General features: G+C 34.5%; 1 protein-coding gene across 2 annotated transcripts; it reads left to right on the top strand.

The window, feature by feature from the left end:
* LOC110114741 (protein phosphatase inhibitor 2) lies at window positions 1-16789 on the top strand. Of its 2 annotated transcripts, XM_028699074.1 has the most exons (6): window positions 1-196; window positions 714-768; window positions 8036-8173; window positions 14528-14640; window positions 14729-14896; window positions 16398-16789. In XM_028699074.1, exons 4-6 carry the CDS (start codon window positions 14625-14627, stop codon window positions 16598-16600), a joined length of 387 nt encoding a protein of 128 aa, XP_028554907.1. In that variant the 5' UTR covers window positions 1-196; window positions 714-768; window positions 8036-8173; window positions 14528-14624; the 3' UTR covers window positions 16601-16789. The 2 variants fall into 2 exon arrangements, with proteins under 2 accessions (XP_028554907.1, XP_028554906.1); XM_028699073.1 differs by lacking the exon at window positions 8036-8173.
* The last annotated feature ends 3250 nt before the right edge of the window (window positions 16790-20039 follow it).

Here is a 20039-nt window from a genome sequence, read left to right as displayed (position 1 = left end):
AGAGTGACGTAGGTTTTGAACGAGTCGAAAAAGCCTACTTCGCCTTCGTACATCCTTCGACGCCGTTCCTTCCTCTCGGATCGGAAGTCGCGAAAGTTCGCCGTTCTTTCTGTTGGATCGGACGTAGCGATGGGAGCTTGCTCGCTGTGAAGGCAACTATCGTTCTCTCTTTCGCGCGCTTCTTCAGCCAAATCCCGTAAATCCGCCGAACTCCAGGATATAGTAAATTCGGGATTTACGGAAAAAAAAAAATAGAGAAACGGAGGATTTATTCCGCCGTGAGATCTACCGACTGCTTAAATCCTGCATAAATCCTGTTGCCCAACAGCCCCTTACTGTTTCTTTCCCAAATAATTTCCATCTGATTTATCCTGCCTTGCAGATTCGATAAGCTGAGCTTTATCTTCCAGCATATGAATTGCTTCAAAAACTTCAAGATTTTGAAACTTGTTTTGTTTGCTATTTTGTTAGCGACCAGAAAATATTCAAAGATTATTGTTTGTTTGATGTAGCCGTATGAGTTGCGTAGGTTTGTAGCCGGGGATATGTGCTTTTTCTGCAAGTTTTTTTTATCTGTATTGCTTAACCAGAAGATTTTGGCGAAGTAATTGTAGTGTACGATTAAGTCATTGAACAACTTCTCAATACGTTTTTTATAGCCCATGCCATTTTAATGCAATCTTTACTGAAGTGAACTCTCTCTGAAAATGCAGGCTCCTGAAGTAGTGTGCGGTCAATTAAAGTGGATTACTGCTTCCGACGATTGAGGTAACTGACATTGTTATTAGGCAGCAATTTTAGAAATAATTTCCATAGTATTACTTATCTACCAGTACCCTTCCAGAAGTCTTATCCTCATTGCCAAAGTCTACATTTAGAGTTTGGCAGTAGGTCTTTCTTTTTCTAGTGTGTGTGTGTGTGTGTGGGGGGGGGGGGGGGTGGGTTGGGGTTGGAAGGTTACTGTTGGTGGATCCCACTGTTCGTTGTCACTCTCTCATGGTTCCTTGTCAAGCATATAAGAGATTGTGGATGGAGCCTAGCCTTTTAAATTGGTCACTCCCTCGTTCTGGCTCGTAAGTTTCATCCTTCCCCAGATTGCTAATGTATTGCCTTTCTATAAATGTAAGATATCATGAAAGAAGGCAAATAATTACTTCATTGCAAAACGTCATATCGAATCTAATGTAGCTAGATCAATTGAATGATTGCAACTGAAACAATACTACTAATGGCTTGCTATTTTTGGATATTCGATAAGAAGCAAATTTTTTAGGGAATTAAAGCTTTCGGGTTGATGTGTATTTGTAGATAAATTGTTGATTTGAAAAGTGAGAGTGGTTGCGGCTGTTCTCTGTTGTGCATGTGACTTGCTCCCATTTATATGTGATCATAAACCACTTGTCAATTACACATACAATTAAGATTCACGAAGGCGCATCAAAGTTACCAAATCTAGCAACATTCAAGTTGTCAGACATAATGCAAATTAGTTTATTACAACTATTTATTAAGAGAGGGGCTAAATCTCGACAAATAACACTAACTAAAATCAAACTATTACAACCATTCATTTGGATAAGGATTAAAACTTTCCAAATACCATTAATGACCATCCAAGACTTAGATTACCATCATGGAGTTGATTTTATCATAAAGACTTTAATGGGTGTACCTAATAATCCTATTTGAAAGCAATATCATATGATAAGGTAAGTTTTACTGGGCATATAATTCCAAATTTAATGATATAAGTAAGTAAGTAACTAGAAAAAAGTTAAATCAATATGAACAAGAGAAACATATCTAAAGCCATTAATAATATACATAATATGATCAATAATAAATTAGCTTTTATTGCAAGTATCTAATAATGATATGATTCAATTTACAGTATGTATTTGAAGTGAAGAATAAAACATGCATTCATAATAATTAGATGGATCTTAACAATGTTTTATTAGTATCTATCTCATATATATATATATATATATATATTATTGATATCATATTTACATCTAGTTGCATGAATTTATGTATGGTCACCAGGTATGCCAAGCAAGAACTAGCACATAATGAGATTGTCATCTCATGCTTGAACCTTTCATTCCACCAAGAGACCCGTTGGATATACTCATCAGTAAAACATAATGATGAATACCAACTACTAATATAGTCATGCCAATCTCTTTGGATATCTTCCTATGCTTTTTAATATGTTTTGATATATATCAATAGACTAACTTTTACCAATATAATATATCAATATAAAAACATCGAGCTTTTATCCCACAACATGGGGTCGACTACATGAATCGTTTTTCTCCATTGTGTCATATTAAGTGTCAAATTCTCATTTAAATATAATAAAGAAAGGTCATTTCTAATATTTTATAACCAAATCTTTTTAGGTCTACCTTTACCTTTCTTAACATAAGCTAAATCTAATAAATCTACTTTCCTAAACGGGACTGGAAGGCTGTCGTTTTATGTGACCAAACCATCTAAGACGACTCTCTCTAATCTTATCTTTAATTGGAGCTACTCCAACCTTTTCACGTATATGCTCATGTCATATATTGTCCCTAAGAGTAAAGCCCTCATCCTCCTGAGCATCCTCATCTCTGCAACACTTAACTTAATATTATTTTTCTCTTTTAATGGCCAATATTATGCACCATAAAGCATTGTAGGTCTCACCACCATCTTATAGAATTTTCCCTTAAGTTTAAGGGGGATTTTTCTATCACACAAGCCTAATGCATTCATCCACTTCAATTATCCAACTTGAATTCTACTAATAATGTCCCCATCTATTTCACCATCATTTTGAAGAATATACTCAAGATATCTAAAACATGTACTCTTATTAATGACTTGATCGCCCAAAGTCACAATCCCCATGCCTACATTACACCATCAATTAATTTTGTTTCATCAACCACCATATATGCGAACAAATCTTACTAGATAAATTCGAAAGTTTCTTTATAAATTCACTCTAATCAAGAAACCATCCCAAATTATGATTTGTTGTTGAACACGATAAAATTTAACTGTCTAGAAAGAATAAATAATACAACTAATGATAATAATAAGCCTATGAATACACTTAACCAAACAAGGGGTTTTAATTTTAGATTATGCCAATTTAAGGTGCAATAACATTTAGTATCACAACCCAAATCTTATCATAAACTATCTTAATCCATATATAATGAGTAAGTCTAAAGTATATCTTCATATGAAGTTGATTGATTCTCACAATACCTTGGCTAAGATAAGGATGCTTAATAGTTATTTCAAGAAAGGGTTTAGGTGAAACACAACTTTAGGCTAAAAGATAATGATGGAGAATCTTGGTGCAACCACCCATTGATGGAGTCCTCCAGTCCAATGAATTGATTGCTCCAACTCACTCTCTCACCTTGCCTCGCTCTCTTGCTCGAGAAAGTGTGATCAAAGGCACAATAATATAGAGGGAGAGGGGAAACTAAAGTTGGAAAGAATGGAGGAAGCTATCACTAGCCACCTAAAATGGGCTTTGACCCTATCCTCCAACTTTTGTGTCTTCAACTCTTTCTCCCTACCCTTCTTTTCTCACTCATTTTTGTCCCGCACTTTCTCGTACTCTCACTAGCTCTCTAACTCTCTACCAAGATTACTATCCAAGTATCCATTCACTTCCTCTTTCTCTTCTACCTACTTGCTCTCTCTCGCTACATTTATTTCATTTGTTCTCTCACACTTGCTTACATGCCCTCTTTGTTGATTGCCAAGTTTATTTGGCACTTAATTTGTTTTTTGTTGGTAGGAGGGAGGTGGGGCTTCCCACCAACCCTATTGACGCAATTGGGCATAGGTGCCACCCTTGATTAGATTTTTTTAATTCCATTTAAAAAAGTTTATCTCTAAATGAATTAAGAAAATTTTCTAAGATCCATCTTTTTTTCTTTTATTTGCATACAATGATGTTACAATTGATCTGTTTTCAATCTACCACCCTTTTAAGTATCAATTACTTTAAATTTATATCTTAAACTTGGTTTGCAAATACTTACACAATAGAGGAAAAGGACAAGTTATTTAAATGTAGTAGGAATAAATTCATAATCTTTATCAACTGAACAATATAACTTTAAAGATCTATTATGGGGTACAATAACCAAAATATTCTTAATAACCCAAAGAAAAATGTTGGGAAGACATGCTATGGTTGCACACATGCTAAACATGAAATAAATAAATGATCCAAGAAAGAAATATAATGATTATGAACACATACAACTACATTTATTTCATCAAATAATATCCTTTGGTGCCCTTATATGGTTGCTATCAAAAACCCTTTGATAAGTTATTGAAATGTAGTAGGAATAAATTCATAATCTTTATCAATTGAAGAATATAACTTTAATATTATGGGGTATAATATCCAAAATATTCTTAATAACCCAAAGAAAAATGTAGGAAATACATTCTCCGATTGCACACATGCTAGACATGAAATAAATAAATGATCCAAGAAAGAAATATAATGATTATGAATACATACAACTACATTTATTTCATCAAATAATAGCCTTTGGTGCTCTTATATGGTGGCTATCAAAAATCCTTAGATAAGTTATCGAAATGTAGTAGGAATAAATTCATAATCTTTATCAACTGAACAATATAACTTTAATATTATGGGGTACAATAACCAAAATACTCTTAATAACCCGAAGAAAAATGTAGGAAATACATGCTCTGATTGCACACATGCTAAACATGAAGTAAATAAATGATCCAATAAAGAAATATAATGATTATGAATACATACAAGTACATATATTTCATCAAATAATAGCCTTTGGTGCCCTTATAGGGTGGCTATCAAAAACCCTATGGCTTTGTTTCATGTATTAACTATTATCAAATAAAGGAAAGGAATTAGGTGAGATAAGACTAAAGTTTTGTTTGATATTCTTGTGCTTCATTGCTTGATGGAAATAGAATTAGCACTAATTTTATCAAGGGTGAGGAGGAAGCCACTAATCGTGTTACACCAACAACCACCCTTCCCCCTTCCTTCTCCTTGTATTACCATTTTTACCCTTTTATGCTTGATCATGCGACCAATTCTTTCTTATAGGGCTGCTTTTGCCAAGTCATGGTGTTGCCTATTGTTTCATAGGATACCTTCGGTGCAACTTTTAGACTGACCTAATAAATGTAAATTGGTGTAGTTTGCATGATGGGAAACATGATGAGAAAATCCTAATGTTACCGTGTGCAGCTCAACCTGTTGGAGAGCCACCTTAATTATGGTTTCTCCTTTGATATCAATACGCTCCTGCAATTAAAATAGTGTTGTATGATGATGTTTTATTATATCATATTTACCCATGAGTTGATTGACAATGCCATATTGTGTGATGACCATTTGAGAATTCACCAGGTAGTACTTCAAGGACATTTATATGCAACAGGCAATCAAATATGTTTATCATCTTGATTGATCATCTAATATCATTTATTTTCTTTATTTTTAATCTCTGTTTGATTTACGATTATATTTCTTTCATGTGCTTATTTTTGTCTTCCATGTTATCAATGAGAACAATATGTACTTTACCTAAGGTTCCTTCCTATATAAAATCTTTAGAGTTTGATAGGTTGTCGAGCTACTGGTATCAAATGAGGATAGAGAACCATTGGTGAAGGTTCTAAAGACTCTTTGATATCAAGGTCTGCCCAAAGAAAGAGTACAAAGTAGCCGTATAAGCTTTTCTTCACTCTAGAGGGCAAGGAATTACCCCTTGTCGATAAGCTAAGTTGCCTTTAATAAGAAACTCATCATTGGCCCTTCATTTGTTGAGTTTCATAGGTAGAGATTGTAATTCTCGAATTAGCAATCGAAAATGTTCTATAACATACTCTGGGTTAGATGTTGTTGCAACAAGGTGGTTATTAGTGGAACTTAGACTTATTTTCCTCATTTGAAGATGCAAAAGGTAATCTATGAATCATGGGTTTTGAATTTAGTGACGATCTCCCAAAAAAAAAAAAAGAAAGCTCTGTCAATCATTTTATCTGTGCTGAAGCATTAAAATATTAAATATTTTAGTAACAATAACTACTTTTGAAGTTGATCGCCATATTCCCCTTTCTATCTCCATCTTCTTCCCTTTATTTTTCCTGAAGCCAAGCAAACTTCACTATTGCAGCTGCTGCGATCATTTCCGTGACCCTTTCTGGCGCATCAATTTTGCTGACAAAACATTCATAACACTCATGAAAATCATTTTGATATTCCTGATGAGATGAAATGGAAAATGGATTTTCTTTAAAGCCTCCCTTGCCCAACTTGCAGCTTGTGCCCCCTAAGTTCTGAAGAAATTGAACTCCACATGCCATCCGTACAAGGCTTTAAGTTGCACCATTTTTCTGCATTCATTCCCTGTACTTTCTTTCATGCTCCTATTTGTTTAAGCACGGTATTGTTAAAACCCATCATTTCTGCTCTCGTTTTTGTAGCCAGCTGTCTGCTGATGCCAAAAGTAGCTCTACATCCTACCACCTTTCTTTTCTTTTTCCAGCTTAATGCATTTAAGCTCATTTACATCCTTTAAGTTTTGAAGTCAAATATCTATTGTTTCATTTAGATCCTATTCCTTGTCAGTATCTGAAGTGAACAAAACTAGCCTAGAATCATTTTGGGCGACGGAAAGAATTAATCAAGAGGTTGTTAACTCGTTCAAGAAGGATGGTGAACTAGTCTAACCTGGTTCAGTTCAAGTGAGCTTGCTCAATGAACCATTTTAAATTTGTGAGCCTATTCGTTCGTCATATTTTCTATAGCGGCTGACCAATGCATACCAAGGCAACCCCACTTTTCTACTTTGTTATTTCTTCTGAATACACTTACTTTCATTGGGAGTTCGGATCATTTACTTGAAGAGCTCTTGCACCAAGCTAGCGATTGAATGATTGATTGTCAAATGTCAACTATGATAACTGTATCCATCTTTGATTTGCTAACTTGGGATTAAATTATTTCTCAGCTTGTAAGGTGATAGGAAATACTTGAAGATTTACTTGATAGGAAATACTTGAAGATTTCAAGTAAATCCTATCAATTTCGGAAAAACAGCGAGAAAGTCTTCCAAACTCCAATGAAAACCATAAAAAAATAATAATTTTTATTGCAATAATCAAAGATACGGCGGGAAAATACCAAGATACAGTTGATTCTCAATTCGAGAGAAGGATCTATCTCTCCCAAATCTCTAGACGCCGCTAGAGCCTAAAAAAGCCTAAGAGATCTCAAATTTTATTCAAATTCAAGATGCCATAACCCTAGGAAAACAAACTATTCAATACATATAATCCAAAAGGAAATCTCTAAACAGTCCCTAATTCCCCCCCTAACTCCCTTCAAAATCCTTCCAAAACAGCTTTGTCAGATCTGGCTGTCAGAACCCATATAAAGGATGGCGGAGAGTTCCGTCTGTTTTGCACGGGCCGGTCCCGTAGGACCGGCTGGACCAGTCCAATGGACCGGTCTAACACAAGGTTATTTACAACTATTGGTCCATGCTCATGTAGCTCTACAAAGCTTCAGGAAGCTAGTTTCTATTTCATAATTGCTGAATTACCATTCTATTTTCCTTTTGCAATGTCAGAAAATTTGTTGTTTGAAGCTCGCTGAAATTAGTTATATAACCTGCTATTTTTACAGCAATTCCATGTCATTTCATGCCAGTTGCTATACTGCCCTGTATAGATTAACTATCCAATCTTTCTAGAACATCTAAGTGCTTAGTTTTTAGCAAATTTTTAATTACATTTATGGCATCAGCTGGTGATTTGAGTTTGTATTACATTTATGATTACTTGAGTTTGCATGCATAAGGCATTTTTTCTTCCTTCTAGTCTGAGCATGGCATCTCACATCATTGTGAATCTTGCTGCACTGATTGGGGAACATCAAAACTTCTACAAGAGATTCTTTTGAGCCACCTCATGTTATTCTTCTAACTTATCTGGCCAGGAATCAAAGTCTAGAAGAACTCGTATGCAACACTTGCTTGAAAAACGACCATTTGAATCTCAGTTAATGAGTCATTAAAAGAGCTAGCACTCAGTCAACACTTGGGTAGAGTTGTATTACATTGACATTATGGTGCAGGTAAGGCACTCCAGGATTAATCAAAGTGATTCCACCTCATCATCATAAAAATAGAAATCTTATAACACCTCAAAATCCCAACTTTATGTTAGAATCATTCTGAGAGGTCTTTCTTGCAATGCCCTAAACCAGAGCATGACTCTATTTTTGCTCAAGATTATGAGGATGTTATTGCTGATTATCCATCACTATATCATTATCATGATAAAGGTTTTAGAATTCTTCTTGGATGCGATGTGACAATGACTATTATGATGAGTTAAAAATAGTGAAAACATGTCCTTTGATGGAAGACATGATTCTAATGCCTTTTGGTTGTCTTTTTAACATAGACTAACTTTTGCTTGGCATCATATATTTGACCTTCCAAGAAATTAGATTTGCAAATACATACTTGTTAGTTTCTCCTAGAGATTCTGGCCTTGAATTATTGCTACATTGATTGTTCAAGAGATCCTTTTATAAGTATTTGGATTTAAATTAAGCATCAACTTCGATGGAAATACTTGCTAACCTATTATTGAATACAACAACAACATCAAGTCTTTGTTCCACTACGTGTGGTCGGCTACATGAATCCTTTTTCCTCCATTGTTCTATTAAAAGTCAAATTCTTGTTTAAATTTAATAAAGAAAGATCATTTCAATATTTTCTAACCCAGGTCTTTTTAGGTCTACTTCTACCTTTCTTAACATAAGTTAAATCTAATATATCTACTTTCCTAACCGAGTCATCAGAAGGCCACCGTTTTATGTGACTAAACCATCAAAGGTAACTCTCTTTAATCTTATCTTCCACTGGCGCTACTCCAACCTTTTCACGTATATGCGCTCATTTTGTATCCTATCTCTAAAGGTAAAGCCACTCATCCACATGAGCATCCTCATTTGTATTATGCTTCTCTTTTAATGGCTAAGCCTAACATTCGGCACCATAACCTATTATTGAATGCAGTTCTTAAAACGAGGAATCTATGGATGATCTGATAGTCACAAAGCACTTGAAAATATTTGAAGAATTTTTTAGCTAATGTGGTTTTCCTAGGAAAGCATAGGTAGTAATGTCCAAGTTCATTAATAGACTAAAACCATAAATCAAGTATGCTATAAATCTATACGATCCTAAGTCCCTTGATAAAGCTAATCATAGTTTTCTTGAAATAGAGCATTTTCCTTGTTACCCTACCTCTATAAATACTTGTACAGAATACAACACCTTTAAGTTTAGTATATTTGAACCTAGGAATAATGGTAGTAATAGATAATTGGTCAGACCTATTTCTAATCAATCAAAAAATGTCTCCAATCTTATAAGGAAATCCAAGGTCTATTTGGGGTAATTTTTCATTATTTTCTTTTTTTTAAGTTCAATTATATTTCTATTTGGCTATTGCTTTCGTGTTATTTTTCAAAAAAATTTGTAGTTGGAAATTGCTTTTGAAAACCAAATATGTTATAATATAGTTATAAGAAAGTTGTTGTTCGATTTCTTTAGAAAGAAAAAAGTTTATAATACCACAATAGTTGTATAACTACCTTTATCAAATTTGTATCTACCATACACAGACCTTCAAACATTGGCCCAAAATAGTGGCATTATGCATTTTAATGGTCGACCAAAGGGAAAGAGTCTAGGTGTCAAAATGGGTATTTAGGTCAGGTTTGGGTCGAACCTGAAATTGTTCCGGGTCCAATTCAGCTAACCCGAACCCAACCCGAATTACAAACCGGGTTAGATATCTGGATCCGAATCCAACTCGGGTTGACCCTACTTGACCAGCTAACCGTAAGTCCACGAGGCACGAGCTGGTGAGGCAGGGGGCAAGCGTGCGAGGGGGCGAGGCTCACGAGCAAGGGAGTGCGTGCGGGCCACCGCAGGTATGATGCAAGCTAGTTGGCTTAAGTAGGTCCCAAATTATAACCCTTTTATTTAAAATGGCTTATAAACTAGGTAATCGAGCCTTTTTTGTGGCTTCTTTTAAATTTGCAGTGGCTTTTATATAATTGCTTATATGGTGGTTCTAAATAATAATTTTTAACCAAATAGATTTCATGTAGGCCTCAAGAAGCCCAATAAGCAGCAATAAGAAGGACAAATGTTCGGAAGGAATACAAAGTCATATTTTTCATATGAATAAAAATATTTCAATTTCAAAATCAATTATTCCATTAATCATATGATGATACAATTTATTTCTCTCAATCTAAATTTTGTATTAATTTCCGTCCACCTATGAAAAAGATCCTGAATAGCAATAAAATTCTCTTAATCTAAATGTAGCATAAATTTCCATCCAATTACCGAAAAAAGAACACATAATATAGTTAATAACATCAATGGATCAAATTAGCAACTCATTAATGTAGAACATGCTTAAACACTTAATGTTACTGAGTTTAGCCATTTTAAAATTTATTTTTCCGACATAGCTCATAGAAAAATTATAAAGTTTTACAAAGCTAATGAAGCTTCAATGATGATCCCCTAAGATTCTTTGTATTTTATGAAGTGATTATTTTTGGTTTCAATAATGGAAGATTTTTTCTTCTCCTAAAATTTATTTGTTATTTTTTATGAATGACTCTTCTCCACATAACCTTTACCTCTTTATAGGGTTTCTCTACCTGAAGTTAGCTAGAAAGCCCCTTTTCAAATTATAATTACTGGCCTACAACATAGCAATAATACTCGAAATTTGGAATTACAAGAAATATAATAGCGCTTCCTAAAAAGGAGGTGATCTAGTTGCTCCTTCCAATGTGGCTTTCATATTAAGATATCTCCCTAGTCCTATGTCCTCCCTGTTGTCAAGGTAATGACCTTGGTCATCGCTAGATAACTTTTTGTTGGTATCTCCTCTTTTTTTTTTTTTTTTTTCTTTCAATTTACAATGGTAGTTGCGTTGTTGTTAGTAGAAAACAAAAAACTCATTATTAACTAAATACAAGTGCCTCTATATAAAGAAATAGAAAAAAATAAAGATAATCGAGAGGAGAATATTCCCAGTTAGGAAGGTATATTATAATTATAAAATCATCTTTTAAATATATTAATTTACCTATGTCTTCTCTTCAAGCTAGATTATAGAAAATACTTGTATAAACCTAAAAAACCCTCGCTGAAATCCGAGAAAATCAGCCCCTTGCAAGCAATATTTTAGAAGAAGGAAGACAAACAATAATGAAAAAAAAATTATTTGATGAAAGACAAACAAAAGTAAGCAAGATAAAATGGATCTTCAATTCGAGAGGAATATCCGACTCTCCCAATCCTTAACCGGCGGCTAGAGCTCAAGTACCTAAGAGAGATCAAATTTCAGCCAAATTCAAGATGCCCTAATCCTAAGAAAACATACGTTGAGGCATGTTGGGACGAACTTTGTGGTGAGGAACTGAGTGTGAAGGTGAGTGTTGGTGGGATTGTGAGGGCATGAGACGATTTTTAGGGTCATGGAGAGAGGACGGTGACAGATGGCTAGGGTTGAATTACATTTTCTCTTATACCATGTTAGAATTTTTTTTATTATATCATCTTATGGATATATAAGACTTTATATAACTAATGAGTTATTGATTAATGCATATCTTCATATCTCTTTCTTGGATTGTTTTCCTTACCCCAAAAATGTAGAAATAATGGGAAAGTTTTAAATGCCATGATGTGAAACAACCAGGAGTTAATGAGAAATTAAGAAGAGCTATTGTTAAAAGCTTTCCAATATAAAATTACCATTCACAACAAAGAAATTTTTTAGAGATTTGTAGTTTTCAACTTGCTTAGGTAAAGCAGTGCACGTTATATTAGCAAGACAAATTGATCAAACTTCAAAGACAAGAGTAACTTTTATGAGAGCATAATAAAAATCCACAATTTAATAACAAGAGGTTTCACCTTGAGGACCTTCTCACTCATTCACTCGTGAGGTTAACGGAAGAAGATACTCCACACTAGAAAAGAGATTACCACTAGGAAGAAGAAGCCTATGATCTTCGTTGATGGAAAGGTTGCCGGCGACGGAAGGATTTGTGGGCGTCTCACAATTAACCATGATCCGATTGGGAGGTGCTCCTCAATTGTTGGTGCCAATGTGAAGGTGATGCGGTCAATGTAGTGTTCCACAAAGTCGTCGACGTTCAAGTTGAAATTGAAGAAGGTAGATCGAGGAATGTCCATCCTTCCTTGGTTATCATATATGAATCCGAGATCGACTTCATGATCCAACATCCATGGACTAGGAGGAGCTTCTTTGTTCTTTGTGGCCTTGAAGGGAAACCGGCTGTGGAAAAGGAGAAGGAGAACAGTGGGGTCGGCGGTTTGGAGAATTGGGGTGGAGAAGGAAAAGGGAGTGGGCGGCTAGGGTTAGGTCTAGTGAGATGGAAGGAGGGGTTTAGAAAATCTGAAGTTAAATTCATATTTTACTAAGAGAGGGGAGGTTTCAATTTGAATTTCAAAATTATCCCAATTTGGGCTATAATGGGACCGGCGGTTTGGGAGGGAATTAAGGGGAATATTTAATGTGAATTAAAGGGAGAATTGGAGAGAGAGAAGAGCCATAGAGGGCCGGTCATAGAAAGGAGGGGGAGGGGGAGGGGGGGGCTTGGATGTTTCTAGGTTCAATGTATGGGCCCGGGGAGGATTTAATTAGGGATTGTCATTAAATCTGAAGTTGATTTCAAATTTAATGTAATTGAGAGGTTTCCTAATTTAAGTTGGATAATAGGGAAAGTTTTGAAATTCAAATATAATTTGAATTCAAATGAGGCAACTTTTCAAATTAATAGTGAGATAAATTAGTCAAATATAAGTTGAATTCAAATGAGCCAACTTTCCAAATTAATAGTGGGATAAATTAGGAAAGTAATTAAGATTGATTTGAATTTTGAAATTCAAAATTCAAGGGTCATGGTAGGGAGGGGCCGACGGCTAGTGGAGGCTAGGGGAGGCCGATAGTGAGGGGGCTTGGGGAAACCGGTGGCGGGCAGATGAGGGGAGGCCGGCGGCTTATATAGGTGGTGAGGGTGGTGGGTTAGGGAGAGAAAGGGGCGGGGTTTGGAGGCTTCAAGCCGGCGGCCAAGGGTTTGGGCTAGGTAAGTTAGATCCACGAATTGAACACTTTCCTAATATTGATTATGTCAATTTAGGAAAGAATTCAAAATTTGAATTTGAAATCAGATTTTGAATTGGAGTTCCCTCCTAATCTTCATGCTCCACTTTTGGAAAGAGGCAAGACAATCAATTTTGGATCCATGGGAGGGGAAGGCCGGCGGTTAGGGTTTGGGGTTTGGGTGGCGTTTGGCTAAGGTTAAGTGGAAAGGGATCTTGTTGAGGTTGACCGACGGCTTGAGGACTTGAAGTGGACGGCTGGTGTTTGGGGAAGAAGAGGTGGCCGGATGTAGAGGAAATGAAGAAACGATAAGAAAATAATACGAGTACTAACCACGAGTCCCGGAATCCACCAGCGGCTGACGGGTGTTGTAAGGCCCTCTCCTAGGGTTTCCCCCCTCAAGAACTCACGAAGAGATCAAGCAAGAAAATCTGAAAATTTTCATTCATAATCATCATCCTTTTATAATAAAAGAGGCCACAATATATATGCCTAGAAAATAAAATAACAATGACTCAAATGCCCCTTGGGCTACAACTCAAGCAAACTCAAAAGAAAGGGTACAATCGTAAATAACAAATAAATAAACTACAATACATAAATGCATAACAATGACTCAAATACAGTTTTGCCCTTTTGTGATACCCATGATCAAGTCTGCCTGCCAAGCTTGATTCTTTGGGCTGGACCTGACTCATTGGAGTCTAATTATGGGCAAGTAACAACCTGTTTGAGCCTACAGCTTGCAAGCTTTAGGCTTCATTTGGGATGGCTTTTTTATTGCTTATTGAAGTAGCTTTTTAGTACAAAAATTAAAACTTTTGTACTAGAAAGTTGCTTTAAGAAGTAGTAAGAAAGCTGTCCCAAACAAAACCTTAAATGCAGTCAAACAACAGGGGTTGGGAACGCTCAATGTTGTTAGTTGATGGCTAAACTTGAAGACATCGGATACTCTAGTAAAACCATATTGCTAGATCAGCCTATCTTCGTAAATGAGCGTACCTTTTGTGATCATCTGGAATTTTAACAGATTCTTCTACCGACCTGATAGAAATTGCTTTCTGTTTTAGCAGCTTACTATACTCTAGGTATGGTTGAGATTGTTAGGCTTCGTTTGGGACGGCTTTCTTTCTGCTTCTTAAAGCGACTTTTTAGTGATAAATTGCTTTAAGAACCAATAAGAAAGCCATCCCAACGAAGCCTTATTCTCATTCTAACATGCATACCTTTTATACTTCTTACTGATCAGTAATCGTGTGAGATGGAATGAGGCAAACTTGCATGAGATTGAATCAAATAAACCGGTGAGGCAAAAAATCACTGAACCCAAGACGCCATACCACCCTATGATTGATGATGATGGTATGCCTGTCTATATGTTTTCATTCCACTTATCTTTAATTAATTTAATAAATTAGCACTTCTGTTCAACTTCTGCTTTTTTATGTAGGTTCCTTATCACCAAGATGTGCTTTTGATGAATGTATTGAAGGTCCTGTGAATGCTGAGGATATTGCAAATGCTTTAAGTAATGTGGCTTCTTCAAGTCAAATAATTTCTAGGAATGAAGGTTGGACATCATCAGAAGAAGAATGTGATGCCATGGAACAAGATGAAGGTCATTACATTACTCTTTTATAATTATTGTCTTTATTGTTTGTTAAATGAGGCTTTTTGAGTAATTGCTGGCTTCTTAGATTTCGTTTGGGACGGCTTTCTTACTGCTTCTTAAAGCAACTTTTTAGTATAAAAAAATATATTATGTACTAGAAAACTGCATTAAGAAGCAATAAAAAAGCCGTCCCAAACGAAATCTTATTCTTCCATTTCAGCTCCATAATCTTGCTTCAGATCTTTTATATCTTGCTTTCGTCTCAGAATCTTGTCTGATGATTTTATGATTGTCAATTTTTTTATTAATTCGTTAAAATGCTAACAAGAATTTATTTGATTGGTAAGATTTACAATGATAGTTACAAAATGGATCCTTGAGGATTCCAACGTTTAGTCTTATAATATATTGACAACTTTATTAGTGCGATCGCTGTAGTTGTTTTTATTGAGATTTATATTTACGAATGCTTAATTTTGTCTTGGACTTGCAGCACATCTGCTACTAGTTACTTTTTTTAAGATCTTAGGTATTTTCTTTCCTACATTATTTACAATCTAATAAGAAAATTCAAATGTGTGATACTTCAGATTTTTACTTGTTGCCATAGCTAAAGTTTGTTTCTCATTTGATCATATCGCACAAAGGACATTTGTCAAGATTTGCAAACGGCCGCCATCTTTTGACTGCTTTCTCATTATTTTACTATTTTAATAGATGTCTTATCCTGTTTAGTAAAAACTTTTTTGATACTTCTCAGAAATTTTTTATGATGAGAAATAACTTTTGTAGCTTGATCTATTAAGAGTATACTAGTTATCAGAAAAACTTTTTCTAGCTTTTTGAAAAGAGAAAAAGTATATAATTTCTAAAATAACTTTTAAAAACTCTAATTTCTCCATCACACTTCTACAATACAATAACTTTTGCAGACAGTTGCATCCTCCCAAAAGGCTAAGGTTTTGTTTGTGACAGTTTTTTTTTTTGCTTTCTAAAGTAGCTTTTATTCTTTTAAGCCTTTTAATATTTTTTTTTCAAAAATTTTGTACTAGAAAGTTATTTAAAAAGCAGTAAAAAGCTGTCATTTGGGAAGTTTTCTTACTTCTTTTTGAAGCAGATTTATAGTACAAATTTTTTTAATTTAAAAAAATTTTGTACTTAAAAAATTGCTTTAGAAAGCAGTAAAAAAGCCGTCCCAAACAAATCCTTAATGAAGCCTTAGGCTTCATTTAAGACTTCGTTTGGGACAGTTTTCTTATTGTTTGCTAAAACAATTTTTTAGTACAAAAATTCTAATTCAAGAAATTTTAATACTAAAAAGCTGCATTATAAAGAAGCAAGAAAGTTGTTAAGAGAAATTTCACCTCAGCTTGAAGTTGAAATCCGCTCATCTCTTTCACCTATATTACATTATCTAACGTTATATTAATTGGATGGAATCAGAAGCTGATTGTTTCAAAATACTTACTTTATTCATATAACATCTGCTATATTTTATTTCATTCAGATCCTGAAGCTGAAAGAGGAAGGTTAAGCTTCAAGGAGCATCGACGGGTTCATTACGATGAGTTCAGGAAGGTCAAGGAGCTATTACGATCTGGATCTCTAGTTCTTGATGATGAAGAAGAAGGCGGAGGAGGAAAGCGCAGCGAAGGGAAGGCTTCGTCTTTGAAAACCGTACCTGCGAAAGAATTCTTCCACCAAAATTAAGCACCTTCGACTGATGAATCCCGAGAAAACTTAGCGCTACCAAGTTTCAACTGGTAAGAACATTTTGCTTGTTTGAAATAAGATAAATATTTTGCAGAATAATGAATTCAAATTGACTATCACTTGGTTATATGTAATTAGAAATTAATATCTACTCTATATTTATCAGCTTTTTTGGATTTTTTTTTAGTTTGATGGTTTATTTTACCATTTTTTTTTAATTTAGTTTTAAATTTTAGCATCATTAATTAGATATTTACTTTGTTTGCTCTTTTCTGTTTATTATTATTATTTTTCATTGCTCTTACAAGCATAATCATTGGATTGATATTTTGGAAAGCTAATTTTGTTCTATTAGGCTATTGTTTTATGTTTTTTTTTTTAAGATCAAATTATTTATTAAAGCTTTTCTCAAATTTTTTTAAACAGGAAAAAATTGTAATGTTAATAATAATTTATAAAATTTAAGTTGTCATGCAATAATTAAGGTTAATTTATGGACAACTAAGGGTCTCTTAGTGGAGAAATTATTATGTATGGTCACCACATTATTTGGAGATGAATCAGAATGCGTTTTGCGGTACATAGTAAAATGGTGATTTGGAGCGCTCTGATTAGCTTCTGGACGGTGCCGCACATTATAATTTCTCCTCTTAACGATAGTTATGAAAAATGTAGATATTTTTTTTTTAATTTTTTAGTTAATTATTTATGATTTTATTATACATTGAAATTATTTGAGCCGATTTCAAGTAAACTAGGTCATTGACTCAATAAGCCCAACAATTGAAGTTGTCAAGACTAGCCTTCATAAGCCCTAGAGACTATCAAAAGAAGAAGTCATCACTATGGTGAACTTATCGGCAAAATCAAGTAATGCATATTCATCCAACAATTAAATATGAATTAATCCCATATTGAAAAATTTCCATGTGGATATGAGGATCACAAATTGGATATTTTTTTATATATTATTTTTTAAATATCATATTTCTTAGAGATCTACTCACACATATAAATAGGGAGATAAAATTTTCGTACAATAAAAAAAAAATCACAAATCTTTCTTCAGTATAGTGTATTGATATATCACCAAAAATCACTTTAATTAGACCTGGATCTCATTCCGAAATTAAATTTGGGATCATTCGGACTTTTATTTTAGCAAATTTATTGTCAGACTCAACGTCTCAAAGAAATGAATCCAACGGCACTAAAATTAATCAAATCTTAGCCCAAATTAAAGACTTGAAGCATATTTAAAAGCTTCAAAATTTAAATTAGATGATCTCACAAATAAATTTAAATTAATTATTTATTGTTAGTTAAAAGAATATGTAATTACTATTTATTTATTTATAAGAAGCTCCCAAAGCGAAATTCTATTGTTTGATTTTTGCCCCCAAAAAAAAATTACAAAAGCCATTTATGCATTGATTCAACGGTCAAAACTTTAAACGTCTCTTTCTGGACGTCAAGTTGTCCTGGACAAACCCTACAAAAATAAATAATATATTTTTTTTAAGATATATAATAAAATTAAACGTGAGTACAAAATTTAATTCAATTATATTAAACGATAAAAATTGCATTTAAAGCCATTTTTTTATGTTTCTATCAAAATTTTTATATCATCTTTATCTGATATCCATATAAAACTGAAAAACATCGTTAATCTTGGCCTTCATCTTAAGTGGACTATCAATCGACCATTCCACATAAGGTCATCTCCAACCGAGAACTCTATCTTTCACGCCAAAATACCGCAAAAAGCAAAAATGGCGTGGTGCTGCTCCAATCCAACTCCATTTTTTTGCTTATGCGCCAAGGTAACGACCCTTCTCCTTTCCCGCATTTTTCCGGTTGACAGAGAAAAATGGCGTGGGTGAACAGTGCAACGCCAATATTGACGTTGCACTGTTCACCAGCAAGCAAATGGAGGATTTTTTGGCGTTCGTCTTGAGCGAAGGAATGACGCCAAACGTTCGTTTGGCGTTCGGTTGGAGATGCCCTAAGCGTTCATTTGTTTCATTCATAATAGCCAACAAATCTTTCCTGGATACTCCGCGATAGATGAATAGTCACTATCAAAGCATTAACAAAAAAATGACATGAAAATTTTGTGGCACATAATGTAGCAAACAAGTAGGAAAAGATGCAACTCGTCTCGATATTTTACTACACGTGTTGTTGAATCACCTAAATAGGGGTGCTCAATGTGCTACTCATTTATAACACAATAAATGATTTATATTAACCACATATTAGTTACATGTTAAATATAACTAATATTGTAAGGATCTCAATCACATTAGATATCCAATCTTCTCCACCTACTATAATAGTAATTAAATGAGCGTTAATGCAATACAGCTCAGATAATGTAACAGGTATGTGCCTGCAAATATATCGGAGAAATAATACTATTCAAGCATCGTATGTACGAGATAGAATCTTATACTACCAATATTAATTTTGCTAATAGCATCGGTATGTATTCATAACATATTATTAAATAATAGATCAGCAGTATTTAACATAAAACTTAAAATAAAATTAAGCTTACTCTATGAACTTCTTGTTTTGATTATATAAATATTAAAATTTATTTAAATCTATAAACTCTATCAAAATAAAAATAATAATCTTCCACTTTAAAATATAATGTATTTTTCATTTTAAATTATCACTCTATTGATCTCAATTTTAATTTGCATTTTATTTATATAACTCATTTTATATTTTTATATTTTAAAACAAATACTTTCAAAGTAAAATAAAAATAAAAAAATAATATTGAAAATGATTTATAGCTTTAAAAAATTAATTTGTAATCGACGACCGGATCTACTCTTATTTTTTTTTTAATATTTATTTTTGTTATTATTAATAATAGGATGCCCGATTTCTAAAATTTCCCCTAAGAGTTCATCCATAGTCAGCTGCCCTCAGAGACATGGAACCATTTGCTCTGCTGCTCGTCTTCCTTCTCGCCTTCGCGCTTTTATTCCTGAGAAAGCTTCATGGAGGAAACAGAGCAGGGAAAAAGCTGCCTCCAGGTCCATGGAGGTTCCCCATCATCGGCAACCTCCACCAGGTGGGTTCAACGCCTCACCGATCCTTCCTCCGCCTTGCCCAAAAGCACGGCCCCCTCATGTTTCTCCAACTCGGGTTCATCCCAACCCTAGTCGTCTCCTCCGGCGAAACCCTCAAATCCATCTTTAAATCCCACGATATCATCTTCTCCGGCCGGCCTGTTCTCAAAGTAGGAACCAAACTCTCCTTTAACAACTCCAACATCTCCTTCGCCCAGTACGGCGAGAACTGGCGGCAGGCTCGCAAGCTCTGCGTCGTCGAGCTGTTAAGCCCTAGGCGTGTGCGATCGTTTCAATCCGTCCGGGAGCAGGAGGTGGAGATGCTGTGCGCCGCTATTACTGAT

This window comes from Dendrobium catenatum, unplaced genomic scaffold (assembly GCF_001605985.2).
Source record: "Dendrobium catenatum unplaced genomic scaffold, ASM160598v2 fragScaff_scaffold_1219, whole genome shotgun sequence".
Classification (NCBI taxonomy): Eukaryota; Viridiplantae; Streptophyta; class Magnoliopsida; order Asparagales; family Orchidaceae; genus Dendrobium; species Dendrobium catenatum.
The sequence above is the reverse complement of the archived record's forward strand: the minus strand, read 5'-3'. Positions and strand labels throughout refer to the sequence as shown.